Source organism: Ambystoma mexicanum, chromosome 2p, assembly GCF_040938575.1.
Source record: "Ambystoma mexicanum isolate Mex_15411 chromosome 2p, UKY_AmexF1_1, whole genome shotgun sequence".
Taxonomy (NCBI): domain Eukaryota; kingdom Metazoa; phylum Chordata; class Amphibia; order Caudata; family Ambystomatidae; genus Ambystoma; species Ambystoma mexicanum.
Window position 1 is genome coordinate 986,575,803 of NC_090923.1, and position 19,758 is coordinate 986,595,560.

Sequence of the window (19,758 nt, forward strand, 5' to 3'; positions counted from 1 at the left end):
GGACCCCGAAACAGCACAGACAGTACCACTTGTGATTGCGCATATGTGAAAGCAGTCCCCTGCGTGCTATTTTGATTCCTTTTGTAACAGGGTGTAAATATAGCTTGGAAATCCGTACAGGGCCAGTGTTTCTGTGTTAAATGCTGCATACTATGCCCTTGCATAGAGGATGCCATTTACATGGATTCCTATGGAATCTGCTTACTTTTTGAATGTGCTAAAAACCAGGGCATCCAAAGTATCTACGACCTTGCATCTAATTAGCATGTGGGCTGAGATGCTGTTCAATTTGTTTGATGTGGTGGCGAATTTGGTATTTTCGATCAATGTACGCACTCCGCCAAGCAAATCCACCAAAATCCCCTGGTGCATAAAAATGTGCAATTCATTGTTTGCATAATTTGTACAAACTGTAGAGCTCAATTTGCTCTGAAAAGTAATGTGTAGACCGATAACCATAACCATGTAGACATACAAGTAGGCGGCTCACTGCCGACAAATTTTTATCATTTGCACAGCAGAGTTCAAATGTGCATGCATGCCACCTTTTGCCCTGCAGATTTGACTCCGCTGTGCAAATGAGTAAACGCTGCCTACCATGCTGGCATGGTAGGCAGCGTGTACAATAGATCCCTAAGGGGTCTGCCTGCTTTTTCATGTCACTTAAAGCCAGCGGAACCCATGCACACCAGCGCAAATGGTGGGGCATTTCTATGGCGGACAGGAAGGAAGGCGGAAACGCAGGCTGTGTTCCAACCCTCCTCTCTGCCATACAAATTGAGAAAAATGAGCCATACCATATAGAAAGAACAGCATATATCCTCGTGAGGTATGGATAAAGGAAAGGAAAAGGGAAATAAAAAAAGAGGGGGAAATTCGAGGAATGCGGTGGGAAGAATAACAGATTAGATGAAACACAGATCCCATTTTAATGTCATGGTCAAACAGGTCTCTTGTAGCACAGCTCTGGCATTGCTATGAATGTGCAGCACTGCATCCCTGTGAGACTGTAAGGCTCCCGCGCTCGTGTGGACGCAATGCATTATGACCGGTCAGGGGCTGACGTACCTGCAAGATGGCCACCTCGTTGCGTAGCTGGCTCTCTTGCCGCGTCGGGAAGCGCAGCTTGTCGATGACTTTGATGGCCACGTTCCTGCCAGACTTCCTGTGCTTTCCTGCGGCAAATGAAAAGTGTTAGCCGGTCAATGCTGCATGCCACCTCCTGACGGAATTTCTAAAGCGTGGGCAGCTAGTTTGATAATGTTTGAAAAACTAAGATCTAAAAGTTCCTCTCACCCAGCCCACTGGAAATGCCTCTTCGCCTTGACTTTGGGAAAACAACAAGCATGCACCTTACTGATTCACTGGTGCCACAATCTCTGCTGGGAGTGCACCATCCACCAATCAGGTTATTTGCCTCAAACAACTTTGGTTGTTCTGATTTCCTCTACTTGAGAGGTGGGAGGTGAGACTAAAATAACAATGATAACCAATACGCTTATAGATGGCTTAAGAAAGCTCAATGGTAATTCTTTGCACAAACCATTTGACTACAAAGCGCATAACTATCTTTTTACCACAGCAGGGCAAGGGTTAGTTAAGAGCACAGGTGCCAACTCTGTGGCGGCCAGAGGCTTTTGCCCCCCTGGACAATTCCAGGGGGTGGAATAGGTGGCTGCGGTTGGCCACCTCCACCGAGTCACCATGGCAGGTGGCGCTCTACGCTAGCCTGTGCGACCAGCAAATCCTTTTTTTTTACTATCTTTCTGTTTGTTTTGGGCAGTCCTTTATTGAGTCCCAGCGACTTTAGCCCACAGCTGATTGCATATTATTTTTGATTCCAGGCTGTCAACTATGGAGATTGAATTAGACAATTGCACACTGATTTAAGAAAGCGGCCCTGCCTATTTCCATAACGTCTGTCTCTTTTTGTTTTATTTGCATCCTGCTAAACCTCCAGCCGCATGGCTGTATCATACAGGTGACTTTATCACACAAGTGTAACGCAGAGGAGGGATTACAAAGATCTCCTGTTGTCCCATGTCAGGTGTGTGGTGCTCACTTAGTCCTGTCTTTTAGACTTCCATAACTTTACACTGTGGTAATATGGAGAAAAGAGAAAACTATGCAAGACTAGAAAATTGCATGAGACGAAGTCCAGAACTTGCATAACATCCCAAATGGCACTTGAGAGTTTTATAAATGTAACTATGCAGCACTTTCAGGAGTTTGTTCTTAGTTCATAGTATTTCCGCCCACCTCCCTGCCCCACTGAACATCTCTATACTTGCCCAGAGCAATTGCCAGTGGTTTAGATTCATTTGAAACCTTCCACCCATCACTTTTGTGGTCAGTTTGTTTCTCCTTGTGAGAGAGGGTATGCCCAGACTTGGGTCCCTTGCTCGCTGTGCCACAGGGAACCAGGCTGCACCTCACTGAGGAGGTCCAACAAGGCCGAAACATGTCTGGGGTTGCTTGGTTTTCTGTGCAGAGGGGACCTGGCCTAGCAGTTCGGGCTGGGCTGCTACCTTCGGTGGCGGCAGCTGCTGACTGATTTGCACATGGCTGGTCCCCTTTTGCAATGGCGCAGACGGGCTAAAAAACGGTGGTGTGGAAGGTTGCCCAGAGCAATTGCCAGTGGTTTAGATTCATTCGAAAACTTCCACCCATCACTTTTGTGGTCAGTTTGTTTCTCCTTGTGAGAGAGGGTATGCCCAGACGTGGGTCCCTTGCTCGCTGCGCCACAGGGAACCAGGCTGCACCTCACTGAGGAGGTCCAACAAGGCCGAAACATGTCTGGGGTTGCTTGGTTTTCTGTGCAGAGGGGACCTGGCCTAGCAGTTCGGGCTGGGCTGCTACCTTCGGTGGCGGCAGCTGCTGACTGATTTGCACATGGCTGGTCCCCTTTTGCAATGGCGCAGACGGGCTAACAAACAGTGGTGTGGAAGGTTGCCCAGAGCAATTGCCAGTGGTTTAGATTCATTCGAAACCTTCCACCCATCACTTTTGTGGTCAGTTTGTTTCTCCTTGTGAGAGAGGGTATGCCCAGACGTGGGTCCCTTGCTCGCTGCGCCACAGGGAACCAGGCTGCACCTCACTGAGGAGGTCCAACAAGGCCGAAACATGTCTGGGGTTGCTTGGTTTTCTGTGCAGAGGGGACCTGGCCTAGCAGTTCGGGCTGGGCTGCTACCTTCGGTGGCGGCAGCTGCTGACTGATTTGCACATGGCTGGTCCCCTTTTGCAATGGCGCAGACGGGCTAAAAAACAGTGGTGTGGAAGGTTGCCCAGAGTAATTGCCAGTGGTTTAGATTCATTCGAAACCTTCCACCCATCACTTTTGTGGTCATCTCTATACTATTACACCCAGGAACACCGTAGTAGTTTACATCTTGAAAGATAAATATGCAAAGAACATTGCACATGTGTCTACAATTAAAGATGGCACTTAATGATGTATTGTCTAAATAATAGCAATTCCGTGTCACCAAGAAGAATGAACTCGAAGCTCAGCAGCTCTGTGTGACAATCTTTGCGATCCTGGGTAAATCACTTCACCTGTGACTTTTTTTCTTTGTTTGCCGAAATTGGCATCCTGTACAATTGATTATTTTAAATGTGCGCTACACTTTTTCTTCTTTCAACAGAGAGCGGGGTTTCTCCATATATATTACTGTTGACGTTTTATACAGTGCACAGCACAGGCTGATTGGTCCCTTGGCACAACCATGGCAGTCTCAATTGTGTTCCATTATTCTATCCTAACACAAGTGAATTAAGATCTGCTAAAGCTTTCTAGGAAAGAAAGGGCATTTGCCTGGGCATGGACCTGCACTGGGCAAAGTGGTTGCACAGCACACTTGCTTTTATCACCTGGCCTCAAGCGTGGGAAATGCAACACTGGCAGACTAGTGAGCTATCCTGCTTCTGCCAGCTGTGGCCCAAACTGGCCTTGGGTGAACGAGTGCTGGGAATTTGCCCAGCTTCATTGCTTAGGATTCCCACCCTCATCAAGGACCACCCTCATCAAACACATGAAAGTACCATCTGCAAGTTGTGGTACTACCTACTGAGATGAGGGAGGTTGAAGGCTTAGGACGCGTTAACAGCTCTGGGTTGCATCCCACAGGCAAGATTGCAAGGGCCACTAAATTGCTGGCCCATACCAGAATACCATCCAGTAAAATGTAGCTTGTGCATTTTATTAGGTTAAGCTTTACTCCTGGCCTACCTACTTAAAGGCAGGTGAAAAAAAAACAGCCGGGTGCCCACGTTTGACATAGTCGGGACGGAGAAAGAAGAGTTTTATTTCAAACATGAGGCATAACCTGTGTGTCGCACACAGCCATATACCTGTCTCTGATGACACTTCTTATGATGTTACTTCTCTTAATATCCCTCCCCCTTTCATGATGTCACTTCCCTTTTGTCCCCTAAAGCCTTTCCCCACCACCTGCCGACTCCTGGAAAATCTAACAGTTGAGTCAAGGAAAAATCAAACAGAGATTTGCAATTTGTTAGAGAGTTTATGTTGGGGTGATGAGAGATCGGGTAATTAAGGGGTTGAATGCTGAGGAAGGCAAAATATGGAAGATAGTTGGACTAAGAGAATCGAGTGAAGGGGGTATGGGACGAGACGGTCCAAAAAGATAGTGAACAAATTGCCAATGAGGAAGAGAAAAGAGATTCATGAGAGCAGGAGGCCATCAAGAAACAGACGCCTGAAGAGTGGAGCGTAGAAGAGTCAAAGAAAGGGGGCTGAGAATTAAAGGTTTGCAAGGTTAAAGAATCAAGACAAAGAGGAAGAGTAGTCAAATGCAAGGGAGGATATTCTAGCTGACGGGGAAGACAATCAAAGAAGGAACTAAAGACGGGGAAAAAGTGGGAGGAAAGAGACAAGAAGTCAAGTGAAATGTATAACACTGTGGACAGGGGTAGCAGTGAATCACAGAAGGGGGCGTGAGCTAAGAGCGAGGGAGTTTGCAAAGGAGGATCAGGAGAGAGATAGAAGGTGTGTAGCATTTGGGGAGAAAGCAAAGAGAGAAAGATGAAAAGTGAAAGCCTTATGAAGGTGAGAGGGTTGGGAGATGTGGAGGGGGGCTAACGAAAAGAAGAGACAGGGACATTCAATTCAAGGGGGAGAGAGAAGAATGAGGGAAGATGGCAAAGTTGGGGAAAAGAGGAGGCACGATTAGAAGGGTAAACATGAGGAGACTGAAATAAAGTTAGGATGTGAGAAATAAGGGGTTGGCATCAGGAGGGTGCATCTTGAGGATGTAGAGAAATCAAAGAGAGACTAAACAGTAAAAGAAGAGTCAACACATTCAGGAAATACAGACACAAAAGAGAGAGTAAACAGAAACAGTGAAGAGAAGTCAGGTAGTGAAGAAGGAGAGGATAAATATCAAAGAATCTGTCAAACATAAAAGGGTTAAGGAGGAGGACAGGGAAAGACAGAGGACCGCCTGGAATGGGCAGCAAAGCTTTTTAAGGATGGTAACTGAGAGAGGTTCACAGCCCGCCTACCTCCATACACGGTGCCAAACTGTCCAGAACCGAGGACATCATCCGGGAAGATCTGGTACAGATTACTGATGTCCTGGGCAACAAGAAGGAATATTCATCAACAGACCTCCTACAGCACAACCCTAAACACTTAACACTACCTCAGGCTATGAGCTCATCTGGCATTTACAGGGCACTGCAGTTGACAATGAGACTCTGTTGGGGAGATAGGTCACCCAACCAAAAGGCCGGAAGAACTAGAGGTGAATGAAAGTGCATCGCTTGTGCATCCAGTCCTTGCCACCCCTCTCTGCATGCCTGGGAGGAAGTTGTGTGGGTGTTGTGCTTGTGTCCTAGGGAAGAGGACAGATGCTTGGTCGTACCAGCACATGGCTACAGGCAAAGGTCACACTGAGTGTAGTTGCCCTAACAGACACCACTAATCTGACTATGCGTGTGGCAATGCAACACACAGCTTACAGATAGCCGTGAGGAAGGGAGCACATAGACAAGAGGAGAAACTGCTCCCTACTCACACATGCCAGGCTCAGCTAAGGCAGTGCCCTGTGCCCTGCATCTGATCTCCAACTATAGGCTCTGAGCAGCGGTTACATGGTTATACGTGGCTGGTACAGGGTCTGCGCAAAAGGAAAGAGCACTCACCATATTCGCCTGACTCCCCATGCTGGTGCCTGTGTGGCAAGAGAAAGAGCAGAATCAGAAAAATAGGTAAGGATAGCACAGTGACAACGCACAAGGAAACTGCCCACGGGAGATCTTGCATCTGCATATCATGAACGATTTCACAAGAAATGTTGAGGAGTTACAAAATAAGCAGTCAACGGCTATTATTTTCGCTATTCATAGGTAAAACCAAAATCAAAGCTTATGATCAATTTGATACGAGGTCACTTTCAGAAACTCCACTCACTAGTTTTATAAAGACTGAGGGCCTGATTCTGAACTCGTGCTAATTATATTGTTGGAAGCAGTAATTCTGCCCTCCAGTTTCCAGCACCACCGTTCTGGGGTGGGTGGAAATACTGGAGGGGAAATGGTGTGCTTCCCAAAAGCAAAATCTGCATAAATCGACCATTTACATAGAAACATGTGCTCCAGTGGCACTGCAAGCATTTTCTAAAAGACTGCCACTTTTCTAGTCAAGAAAGTTTTCTTAAGATTTCATTAAACTAGAAAAGTGGTGCTGCCGTCTCGGGAATGCCATTGTTATAAAGGAAAAAGTGTGAAGCAGTGTTTTAAGGCACCTCACTGGTGTTGTATTAACTCCTCTTATTGACATACTAAAGATGTGCTCTTGAGAGCAGAATTCCCTCGCGGTTCCAGCCCTGCATTTCTCATGGTCGCTAAGGCTGTTGTCAAGCAGTAAATCAAGCTCATCCTGAAGTCGTAGCTTTGATGCCAGACCGCCACATTAGCATTTCAACAGAATAGGGTGCTTTTATAGAAAGTGTTCATCCTTTATGGATGAACACTTCCGTGTTTTTGCATTCACCTCTTAATCAGGCTCTGGGTTGTGTGAGTGAGAAGTGTGATAAATGTGTCTGAAAAGATGGACTAGGACAAAAGGCTGCAACCTCAGGTGCTACATATGTTTTGGACTACATCTCCCATCAGCCCGAGCAGGCATAGTCAGTGTGGAGGGATCATGGGAGACAGTCAGAGGTCGCAGGCCTTCTGGACTAGAGCATCCTTCTTTATAAAGGCTACACAGAGGCAGCCATGCTCTACTACAGTCTCAGTGATGCAGGTAGGTGGGATGGCAGGTTCACCATATGGTTCTGCTGGCTCCATGATATGCAGTTGTATTGCATGTCCCTAAACCAATACAGAGCTATAAAGAAGCACAGCCCGATGATAACAATGGTTATATGTTTAATGAAACACCTAAACATGTCTCATTCAGCCAATAACCCCCAGTCAGCCTGTGTGTTTCACAACTTTAACCCCAAATATGTTGACACTGTGGGGAACAGCCATGATTGGTGGCAATGGCAACAGGGGCTGGGAGCCCCAACCTTTCACAAGTGTACTAGAACAAATGTGTACATATTTCTTGATAAATTAAGCACTGTTATGCCACCTTCATTTCTAATGCCTAGACTTCCGGGTATCTTCACCTGAGATCTACTGTATCTCAAAAGAAGTGGAATGTCAAAACTCAAACACCAGAAATACATGTTACCGATAACTAAGCAGTGACAATCGTCGATATCGAAAATTAAATGGCTACATTCTAATTCACATGGTGTTACAGAAAACATAATTGTTCAATATTATATTTTGGATATTACTGCATTGCAAATTTAGTTTTTGTGATTAGGACCTACATTCTATCGCGGCATCCTTTCTGCCATGACTCGCCTTGAAAATTTGAGGAGCACAAAGTGGGTGGCGATAATAAAGGTGATGCAGATTATTGAAGAATCGTAACCATTATCTTACCAACATCCTTAGAATGCCCGGGCAGGGGAGACACACTGCCTTCATTCATCCCTGGCCTCAGGGCTTGTCGGATCACTTTTTCCCAGGCATCTCCCACTTCAGTCCCCGACCAAGACTGACCAAGTTCCGGCTGGGCACAGCGCTCCCCCACATAATAGACCATGGTGTCTGTGAGCAATTCAAAGCAGTGAAGGGTTCCGCCCTCCACCGGCGGAGCCATTGTAGATGGCTTCAATGACTGAATATCTAGGATGTTGGACAATGGCAGCTCCTTAGGAGGAGAAGAACACATGGATGAGAAAAGATTACAGACACGCGCCACTAGGGACTTACCATGTAACAATACAAGATGTCTCGTACAAATTACTACCATAGGATTGTGTCCACTCTACAAGATGAGGCTGCCCCTAATCAGTCACTGTCCATAGCTACGCAGAAAATATAATAACGGAGAACACACATTTCACCTAGCTCAAGTTTCATCTAAACAAGGCAATGTCTCAAGGACAATCTACACAAAGCTAAGCAAGCAAATGCATCAGTTGTACCATCAACACTTTTGTTTTAGATAAAAACTGCAACAACTTTCTGACTGTATATCCATCCCCTTGGTCAGCCCTTACTAATACATTTAACAAAAGATTGGAATCCACCACTGACCTTTGTCTCCACAAAGGTTTGCAACATACCTTAAACATCTCAATGGTGTCTGGCAGTAATATAGCTGATTTCAAAATGTTCCCTAATCATTCTTATGATAGCAACTGAAGCTCGTTCCTGACGATTCATCTGTGACTGAACAGGACACTGACAACTGCTTATAGCAGCAATTTACTTATTTATAAAAGGTGATTCTAGGCCATTCCAAACACTGAGGAATATTACCGTAAGTGCTTGAGTTCATCCTCGTAATTCAACCCTCACGCCTCTCTCGTTAATCTGATGCTACATCTTTAAGCTGTTTCTTATTCACTAATATTCCTTTATGGGACATGGTGTCCAAAACTGAACAAAACATTTCAATGTGGCATCAAAATGGACATTTCAATGGTCCTTTAAATACAGAATATAACACAGTCTAAAGGGTAAATTATGGCTGGGGAACACAAATGTGGTGTCTCTTCTTACCTTGTAGAATTTCCCTCCAGTTTCATTATGGAAAAGGGTGATACACTTGCTGTCCAGCTGCCAATAATGGCGTTTTCTCTGCGGAAAGAATGGACAAAGCCTGTTTAATATAAGGAAGCGAGCAGATGGTGGATTGATTTTGGGTTGGGGAGAGCAAACAATTGGGAAGTGAGGTTTTGGGTATAACAGAGGTAACAGGAAGGAACAAGCACTGTAACCCTAGACTTGGATGAGAGTATGGCATTCAGTGGTCATGTTGGCCCTGATGATGCCATCCTGGTTATTTACTGCATTCTTAAGTCCAAAAAGCTTGCCCATGCATGCAAATTCCATGCACTCTTTGAGCAATGGAGTGGCATTCTCTGTAGAGAAGGAGTGGGTCAGCTTGCTCCTTTTCAGCCCCAGGAAGTCCGCAGGGTTGCAAAGAAACCCTTACGATGTTGACATTTCAGGATGTAATCTCTTTCTAAATAACCCCCAAAGGCTGGAAGGAGGAGTGGCCCTTTACGAAAACTCACTTATCAGTTTGAGATGATTGTGAAAGCCATGGAAGCTAGTGAGAGGCCGGTCCCAGTGTCAGGCCCTAACGCACAATTCAATTGGCTAGGTAAATGAAGAAACCTTTCCGATCTTTTGAAGCAGGCACCCCTACAAGGATACAAGGGAAAAGGCTTGCAATCTAAATGCAAAGAAGTGTATGTATAGCGATTTGTAAACCGCAATCCTAGCCAGCAATCAACAGGGAACGGTAGAGGGGAGATAAATATCATCGAGTAAATTGGGTCAGAAGCAGAAAGCTCCAGTGACATTGAGATGTTCTCCTGAAAAGTAGAGTTTAAAGTGCTTTCCTAAAGTGTCGGATGGAGGGTGCTTGCCTAATGCACTTTGGCAGGTTGCTTCACATTCTCGGGGCATAGCAGGTGAAGGCCTGTATCCTATTTTCTTCTTGGTTTTGAGCCTGCAGATCTCTTGTCTTTGGATGGAGCATAGACCGCCCGATAGGATGATTGATCCCAGAGCTTATATCTCACACCCTACCTATCAGAAAGGATGCCACTGCATCTGATGCCCTTTGAAGGCCATTGCATCCCTAATATGTAGGGAGTTGTCTGTCAATTGACTGCCCATAAAGTCTTGATGACTGAACCCTACAGACCCAGAGGGAGTAAACAGGCACAATATGAGAGAATAAATAGCTAATGGGAAATTTCCCATAGAGCAAGGATTGCTGTGAGCAAACACTTGATACATATTGGATGGCTTATCAAGCTTTTCACCACACGGGATGAGAGGCTGCATGTACAGTTTGGAGTTAGGGCATGGCGCTAAGAGCCGGAGGTGGCGAAGACTGGCTTGAAATTAAGAAACTAACTTCTGGCCAATGAGTTAGAGCAGAAAACAGAAAAGACCTTACATTTTTTCTTTGTTTCATCATTTTCTGTTTTCTGAGCTGGCTTCTTTCATAGAAGTAAGTTTGAGAATGTTGACTAGTGGTCATTGGATTGGGCACCATTGGAGCCCGATTATGCCCAGCATTAAGACAGTGTTCATCTATTGTGCCCATAAGGCCTTGATCTGTGATCTTCAATCTCACTAACACAGAGTCACGCAAGCAGATAAACCACAGGCAGATCTTGAGCGTGTTGGTTTTGGAGTCCTTGGAACCTACTCATGTCATCAGGACAACGTTGGTTATGGTACCCAAACACAAAACCCCTGTCCCCACTGTATGGTGGCCTCTGCTTCCAGATTAAGGGGTGGCTGGGGCTCTTACCATTGCATCTTTGCTTGTGAAATGCACCATCCAGCCCTCCATTAGCACATAACTATTCTTCCTCTTGACGTTACGGACAGACTGGACAACCCGCATCAAGGGGATGAAATTGCTGAAGCTTGGACTGCAACAGAGCAAAGTATCAGAGGTCACACATACTGTATGTAGCCAACAGGAAGACCGAGGAGCTGAAGAGGTACCACTGGTAATTAACACTGGAATCTTAAGTAGCTCCTAATAAAAACCCCAACCCTCCTCCCCGCAATCCCTTTGACATAGACACCCCGATATCAGAAAGACAACAATGCCAAAGAATAGTAATGCTACCATCAAACCTGTTTCTTTTAATTAGAAGATTATCGACTTTAGTGGAAGGATGTGCTCATCAGGCTCTTCTCCTCCAAGTGACTGCTGCAAACTTAGCTTGAGGTTCTTAGAGGTCGGTGAAGCGGGCACTGTCTCACAACTCCCTCAGGAGATTGAGACAGCTGCAAATGTTCCCCCCTGGGACATTCACATGTACACTGACATTGCGTGCAGCAAGCCCACAGAGCCCAGGCGCTTCTGCACTCATCTACATTCAGACATTCAACCAATTGTGATCTAGTGAGCAACCCCACATGGGCCCTGGAGTAGGGAACAAATGATTAGAAATTAAAGTGGATGGACCGTACCCCCTCCCGGCACCAGACAGCCTTCGTTGGTTACTATCATAGCTCCCGTGAGTTGAGAAACAACTGGGGCACGGCACGTACTTGACTCTACCAACCAGGCAGGGCCTTTCAGATTTTAAGGTACTACAAGTTATTGCTTTGATACCTTTGGGACTATTACGATTCACCAGGGCTCAAACAGACAGGTAAATAATTAACTGTTTCTATCTGACTCTGGTCAATGATATTGAAATTGAAAGTTTGCAGTATTACAAAAGAATAAATAAAGAGTAAATGTGTGCAGAGGTGTGCAGTACAGTACTCAAAACTATCAATTGGCTGGTGATATTTGACTCTGGGCAAGTAAGAAATGGTGTGCCCCCTAGTATTGTGTACAATAGTTTCTCAGGCGAGCAGAAAATAGTCATCCCTGGTGTTGGTAGTGCCACCTGCAGCACTGCAGTGGTCTTATTGTCCAATAGCTTGTCTGGAAAATGGTGTATTGTTTCCCTGCTCTGGCAACCAAATCGTGGTATGTGGCAGAAGGGAAAAAGGAAAAGGTGTTGGTGGGTAATGGGAGAAAGGACAGGGAGACAGACACACTACCAATTGAAAAGATACAAAGCGGCTGAAGAAGAGTGCCAATGATTGTAGCAGTAGGCAATGGCAATGGACCAGACAGAATGCTGATCAGAGAGAGGAAAAAGAGATGTCTGCTATTGAGTCACTGGAAACAGGAATCTAAGGACAGTGGCAGAGTCCCTCGGGTTCGATATCGACAAACACCTCTCCTTCAATCACACATAGCTAAGAAAACTCTGACAACTTCGTATCAGCTCTCCCTGCTGAAAAATATCAAGCCCTTCCTCCCTTCGGACAGATCCACCATTCAAGCACTGGTCCTATCCCACCTGGATGGGGGCAATGCACCCCTCGAAGGCCTCCCGTCGTCCTCCCTTGTGCCCATGAGAAGTGTCCTACATGCGGCTGCACGCCTCATCAAGAGTCTATGCAGATACGACTAAATCACCCCGGCCCTCATTGACCTTCACTGGCTTGCACTGCATGTACGAATCACCTTCAAGTCTTGCTGCATCATCTATAAGGCGATCGACCTCAAGTCACCCAGATATCTGGCACAGAAAATCAGCATCTCTGGCAGACAGCGCACCACCAGAAGCCAGGACAGGTGTAGACTTGAAATCCGCCACTGCAAAAAGGAAAGGACCAGAAACAAGCCTTCTCTGCCTACACCCCCCCAAGACTATGGAAACTCCTCCTAGTGAGCGCCAGACCCACCCCCACGCTCCTACAATACAGAAAATAACTCAAGACTCACGTTTTCAAAAATTCTCTCTGCCTCAATACCTAGGCCATCACATCGCCCCTAGCGCCACCTGATTCACTAGACGCTGCCTGCCCCTCTGCTCCCCAGCACGCGGTACAGCTGTACCCCTCCACTGTGCCCCTGTGTATCCCACCCCCTGCTGTATATATGTTCTGTTGTTACCTCTGAAAAGCGCTCCGTTATGTATCTGTATTCTTGTATATCTCTGTAGAGCGCTCCGTTGCTTCTCGAAGCTTGGTAACCACTCAATAAATACAATAAGAATAATAGTATAAATAATAAAAGTGGCAAGAGCAACCTAAATCCCTCTCTGTGATTGTCACAGCATCCTGATAGAGTTCAGTGAGCACTTTCATTACTCTGTCCAAAGAGCCTGGAAGCAAATCAAACTCAGTGTGCAGTCCCTGCAGTACTGATTTTGTATCACAGCAGGCACCTGGCCGGGGAACTATGCGATAGCTTCCTAGCAGTGATGGCCTTTGCAAAAGCAAAGATTTGGGTCACCCCCTCTGCTGCAAATTGTTCAATCCCAGTTGGAAATTGATTGTTTTAGTCCAATTATTTTCCAGTTATATTTTTATTGTCCATTATTAAAACAGACACAATTACTATTGTATTTCCTGTATTTCATCTACTTAATAAAAGGCAATCAAATGTGCTGAACTGAGGAAGTTTCAATAAATGGAATAGCGTCAAGCTAGTCACAAGCCATACTAGGGAGTTCTTTAGCGCAACAAAAAATAGATGCCTTTTGTCACCCTCTATTAATATGGGGGTGCAACGCCCTAAAAGTAAGAGAAAATATAGGCTAAAGGACTGTTATTAACATGAGTGATTTTGCAATTATTATTGAACTAGGCCTTGTTTCTGCATCACTCCAGGGAGTCTGTGGACTGCCAAATCAGCGGCAGAGTGAGCTAAGAGCACACATATTAACCATTGTATTAAGAGGTAGGCCACTGAGCGTTGAGCACTTTTATGTAAGTGTCTCTGCCATGTTGAATTAGGTTTAGTTTCTGCCACATCCAAGATAGACTTTGGGCTGCCGTGTTCAGGGCTGGATGGCCTGGCACCAGAAGTATTAGCTATTATTCTAAGAGTTAGAGCTCTGTTACACTTTCTAATGAAATCTTTCGCAAGCGAGTTGAGCACACTATGCAATTGTGGTTGTTGACCTTGGTATAGCCAGAGAAGAATGCAATACGTATGATGACAGGCTTTAATGTGGGAGAGCAGCAGGTGCAGGGAGAAGCATGGACTAGCAAGATATCTGAGACCTGACTCATGGAACGTTTTCCTATGGGATTGCACCATTATAAAACACTTCCATGAATCAGGACCCTGGTCTCACTGAGGAGAATGGCCTTGTATTTAGTTTATTGCTGGGGATGGCAGATTTCGCTCTTTGTACTGACTGTGCATGTTTAGGTCATCTGCGGGGGATGCACATCTAAAATGCAACCTGTTATTGTGCTAACCAATCAGAAGAGGGCAATGTACTAACCAATTAGAACAGGGCAATGTATACTGACTTAGGTTTTATATAGCAGGAGTCAAAAGGATGCTTAGAATATAGTTGTAAATAATGTTTATTCTAATTTTGTGGTTTTTGTCTTTAAATACTGCTGTCTGGTGTGGGCAGGGCAATTTCTTAGCTTTTCGGTCTCACAAGACTGACTAACTCTCCAGGCTGTTATTTTGCATTTGCAATAAAATTGTGTTTTCTGCCGTTCAGGCCGTATCATCATTGTTTCGATTTTCTTGAGGGTCTACACCCATAACTGATGGCCATGATTCTAAAACCCACAACACAACAGGGCTTAGTACAATGGACATTTAATAAGGTAGACCCTTCATCATTACAAATTCATTCATCCACACTGTACTATTGCACAATTAATAATAATCAGGATACACATTTGTCATCATCTATTCATGCTGCTGGACACTGCCATGCACAATTCTCATTTCACCACCACACATAGCTCCAGCTACGGCAGCACTACACCGCTCGTGAATGCCACACCCGCCACATTTCCCATGCATTGACACATTTTCATAAAACTAGTTCTTGGCTGTAAATCCCCAGTGTTAATAGTACCACACTTGCTAGTGACTTTAGTGCCACAAAATGCACCTCATGGTCCCACGTGCACCTTCTTAAATCAAACAGGCTAAGTGGCCGGACATGTTTTCTCTTAACCTTTGCAGAAGGCTAAGAGTGGTGACTAGTGTGAGTAAACCCCAACTCTGGGACTCTAATTGCAAGGCTACCTGCCAATCCAAGCGTCCTTGGCCAGGACTGTCTTAGTGGGCCACATGCCTGGCATGCGATTGGGCATTTCACACAATATTCAAACAAAACCATCCTGAATTTATGAACTTGATCAAGCCTTGAGCGTCACTCATCTGCACCAGTTCATCCAGTCCTGCTCCAGTCCTCGGGCACTAGAGAGCAGACCAAAGCCTTACGAAGCCGGCCAACACAGTTTCAGACCCTAGACCTGAGGTAGCAGATCTGTTTCTCATGTTCCCCAGACTTTGAGGCAAAAGCTATAGCTACATTATAACACATTAATAAAAATAATCCTCAAACTACATCATCAAATGTTCAAGTTTAATGTAAAAACATGACCTACGGTACCTCAGGGACGTGTGTAGGTCCATCTCCCCAAGGCTGGCAGATAAATCTAGTTCCTTGGAAGAGGGGGAGTCGACCTCCTCGGGGCCGTTGGAGCGGTCAATGCTATTACTGCTGCTGCCCAGGTCCATGTCATGCTCTGTCTGGTGGTTGTCATTCCAGTCAACATCTGTAGGGGAATAAAAAGTAAGAATCAGAGAAAGTCCCTCACCTGGAACAATAGAGTTGGCATATTGTTTAGATGTAGATGCTTGAGAAACGACCACCAGCATAAGGAGCAGGACCTTATCCTGCTTCAAACATGAGACACTTCAGCGTATGGACCTCTTCAGGTGACGGGAATAAGAAGGAAGGTAAGAGGAGGCCGCAAACTAAGAAGGGGAGGTAACCAAATGGTAGTCAGACAAGTTCCTCTCTGCATCAAAATGTTTAGTTTCCCTTCGTGTGCAGAGGATGACACACTAGACCTCACATTTACCGACCAGGAAGGAGACCAAATCATAGGTCTGACACTGACAGTTACCCACCAGCTCCAGGGCCTAAAACCCCAACAGGTTTTTCCCCGCTTCTGATGCCTATGTGTTTTTCCCCTAACCTAGTGTCTGGCCGCTGCGACTAGATCAAACCTTGGGTGATTGCACCTCCAACTCCAACTGCTGACCAGCTGTTGTGAGACTAGGGGTGTACCACGGCAACCGGCAATATAAGGAGGGTACAGGAGTGGGCTACCACGCCGTTAGGTTGGTGGATCTGAGCTTCGATGGATATAATGGAATATCTTGACCCTTTTTCAACCTGAAGATGTCAATTTCAAATTAATAGCAGTAGAAAACAGGGACCGCATAGCTGCAGAAGGCTTCCCTTGAATAGGGGGCCTTTTCTTTTACTCCATAGTACCATGAACTCAGGCAAGACTCTGGACTTGCTGCCCAGATGTATGTGTGTGTCTTGGTGACCCGACTGAGTTAACAACCATGTTAAGAATTTACAGCACATGCATGGCTTATTGCGGAGATTACTATCAGCCTATTGCCCACATCTCAAACACAGGACTCAAAGAGAGTGCCTGAGACTGGGACGGTTGAGCAAGGCAACAAGAAGTCTCCCATACTTGTTTGACAGTATTAACCATGAACTAGCAGTTCCATACATCTGACGGTCTTCAATCCTGTGTGAGTGGTTGGTTCCCCATACACCCCTTTGTTTGTGTTCCCTGGCAAGAAGCAGGACGACCAGGGGGCACCAAGCAACTATGCATACATGCAGTTCACAGCAGCAGTCATTGTTGTATTGGGGCCCATTATGAGATAACAGAGCCTGTCGCCTGCCAATTTAAGGATTATCCCAGAGCTGCACTCTATGCCAGCCATGTCTATGCCATTTAGATTTCCATTGGTTCAGTAAGAACTCTGGCGTGTTATATTTATTGCCATCTAATAGCTGCTCCTTGTCTCCTTCCATTCATCAGCCCCGCTCTGCCCAGAGTGACAAGGTATAAAATGCCTCACTTTGTAGAACAAAGCAACAGCCGTAGGCCGGTTCAGTCCACACTCCATATCGTCCATCTTACAACCGCTGCCTCCTGCCGAAGGAGCTTTACCATTGGTGTATAGCTTGCCGCTGACACTGCCATGGAGGCACTCACTTAGGGAACCTATAGTGGGGACAGGAGAGGAGTTTTTAGCTAGTTGCTATTTGTCCTCCACGGGCCATACTAATATGAAGTGATCTCATCAAGGAGCCTTGTGAGCCGAGGGTATCCCCCATTGATGGTTGGGCCTCTTTTCCTGCACTGTGTGTCACGCACGTCCACACCCCTCCCAGACCATCCACTCTCTGGGGATTAATTGTCTTCCCAAGCCCCTGGGCGGAGCACACTATGTCACACTTCCCCCTTCAGTGCATGAGTGTTGAAAGATGCAGACGGGCTTCAGTGGACCGATTTCTCACTTCAGTAAAGTGCAGCTGGAGCGGAGCAGCATTAGCGGTCCTCCTTTTTTCATTAACACACAACTGCAGAGCAATGCAGTCCCCGCTACAGCAGGAGTGCCCATCTGGTGGCAGAGGTGGAGCCACCTCCAAAATATGGGGCGGGCAGCAGCTCAATGGCAGTTTTGAAAGTTTGCAGCGAGTGTGTCATTCAAGCCATTGTACTGTCACTACTCCCCGCCACCGGCTTCCCTCAGCCCAGGATGCTGAATAGTTATTAGACCTTTCTATGGCCAATTATATCCATCTTTCACTCCAATACAGAGGCTATTTAGTTTCACAAAGAGATGCTAATCATTGGAGGCGTGGGCCATCTAAAAGCTGAGCCCAGCAGTAAGTCTTTGGCGTCATCATAGGGCCCTGTTGATATTTCCTGGCCAGGCTTTTGTCCTCTGTCACTGTGCATTTGCTGCTGCCCTCTGCTGCCCGTGGTGAGAAATTGTACATCCTCTTGCTGTCGCACCATTTTCTTTCAGAGCCACAGGCTGGTGCGTCACAGCAGAGTGGTGCCTTCCTCCGCCCGTTGGGGCGGCTTTATACCTCCCAAGACAGAGGCTGGCACTGCCCATATCTGTTGGTGCTTCACGGACACACTTACAGGGTGCCAGAGATGCTGTTGTCTACAAGTTGAGTTACTTTTAGAGTTAGAGCCACACCATGGCACCTTCCTCTGGAGTGGGGCAATCCGATGTCCCTGGCACTGCTCCAGACCAACACTCAAGTCCCAGAGGGAGCTGCCCATGGAGAGCAGCACCTGCGGGCTTTAGCGTCCTCTCCAACAATCTCCCCTCTCCAATATTTGTTTACTCTAGCCGCCAGTCAGACAGAGTTCATTCCGCAGAGTCACCACAGTGATATCTAGTCCTTGGCTCACTAGGCCTGGAATTCCATGTGGCCTCTCCTATCTCGGGTGGAAACGACTACCTTTAAAGCACGGTACACTTACATTGTGTACCCCTTACATTGTGAGGGTTGTCCTGTAGGTCACTCAGGTGCTTTAAGATGACCTATGCTCAGTGTAGTGTTATACAAGCAGCCAACAAAGCATTGAATATGCTGCCTCCATTCTGTATGGGGCAGAAACCCTATTGAATTCTAACAACTTGTATCTTGAGAGATTCGAAGGAAAGTTTTGGAGGGCTGTGCTCAACCTACCCCAGTGTGTACCAAGCACCTGGTTGCGTTACGAATTAGGCCTTATCTCCATGCATGCGGTCTATACTTGGGGATATTGTATGCTATTTAGTAAATGCCTTATGGCAAATCAAAAAACGAATATGCTATCTGTAATAGGTGACTACATGTTAACAACTGACAAGAACTTTGTAAAACTATGGATTAATCTTTGTTTGGAATCCTTAGCATCTGTAAATATTTCAATTTATAAGTTAATAACCAATCCTGTGGGTTCCAAAAAAACATTCTATAACTTAGACTGGTCCAATACCATCGATAAATGCCAAATGTATTGTCAACCATGTAAGTTTCGCTTCTGGCCCAAACCAATGAAACGCCCCGAATCTTCTCTTTTAAAATTTCCTTCTGCTAAATTAAGAGCAGGCTTCCTGAGGGCACGATTTGACTTATGGCTTATGGCCTACTTATCAGGTTCAGCCAAGACGAAAACTGAGATCACGAGCACTACAATCATGTCGATTCTGTATGCAAGTTAATACCACAGAATCCTTGGAACATCTAGTCTGTTATTGTACACAATTGCTCAAAGGTTAATGCATTTTTCAAAAGTGCTACCCATCATAGAAACTGTTGATCAAGAAATGCAATGGACCTTTTTATTGTGCTCCAATACCTATTTTTTGCAGATTGCATTAACCAACTTTTTTATTATCTTTAAATTTGGATAAAGTTAATTGAGAAGAAGTCTAAGTCTCAAGCAGCCCGATAATGAAAAAGAGGAACATTTTTTGATAATGTTAGTGAATTATTTGTGAAGTGTATTTGTTTTTTTTATTTCTATAATGTATCAGTTAAATGTCTGTGTATCTACTAGATGAATGGCAATAACATCTATGCTGCTTGAGTCTGTACATTCTAATATGAATTCTTTAAATTCTGTTGTTATTTTGATGATTATATCAAAAAATTGTTTGTGTATTGAAAAGTTGTTTTTAACAGCTAAATCAATAAAAAAAAATATATATATGCTGCCTCCTTCCTACTGTTAGTCGCTAGTTCCTTGCCTTACTTCCCCTCCCTCCTCCTCGCAACCAGTTGCATTTTAAGGGCCTAATTTGCAATT

General features: G+C 45.5%; 1 protein-coding gene across 2 annotated transcripts in view; it reads right to left on the reverse strand.

The window, feature by feature from the left end:
- The window catches only part of LOC138566995 (serine/threonine-protein kinase D3-like), a 441,766-nt gene that overhangs the window by 45,842 nt on the left and 376,166 nt on the right, over nucleotides 1-19,758 (reverse strand). For both annotated transcript variants that reach the window (XM_069644794.1, XM_069644795.1), the window contains 7 exons: nucleotides 15,513-15,678; nucleotides 10,868-10,991; nucleotides 9,094-9,171; nucleotides 7,966-8,236; nucleotides 6,166-6,194; nucleotides 5,524-5,596; nucleotides 1,069-1,175 (listed from right to left, as the gene is read on the reverse strand). In XM_069644794.1, the coding sequence (XP_069500895.1) occupies nucleotides 1,069-1,175; nucleotides 5,524-5,596; nucleotides 6,166-6,194; nucleotides 7,966-8,236; nucleotides 9,094-9,171; nucleotides 10,868-10,991; nucleotides 15,513-15,678 (848 nt within the window). The remainder of the gene's footprint in view (nucleotides 1-1,068; nucleotides 1,176-5,523; nucleotides 5,597-6,165; nucleotides 6,195-7,965; nucleotides 8,237-9,093; nucleotides 9,172-10,867; nucleotides 10,992-15,512; nucleotides 15,679-19,758) is intronic.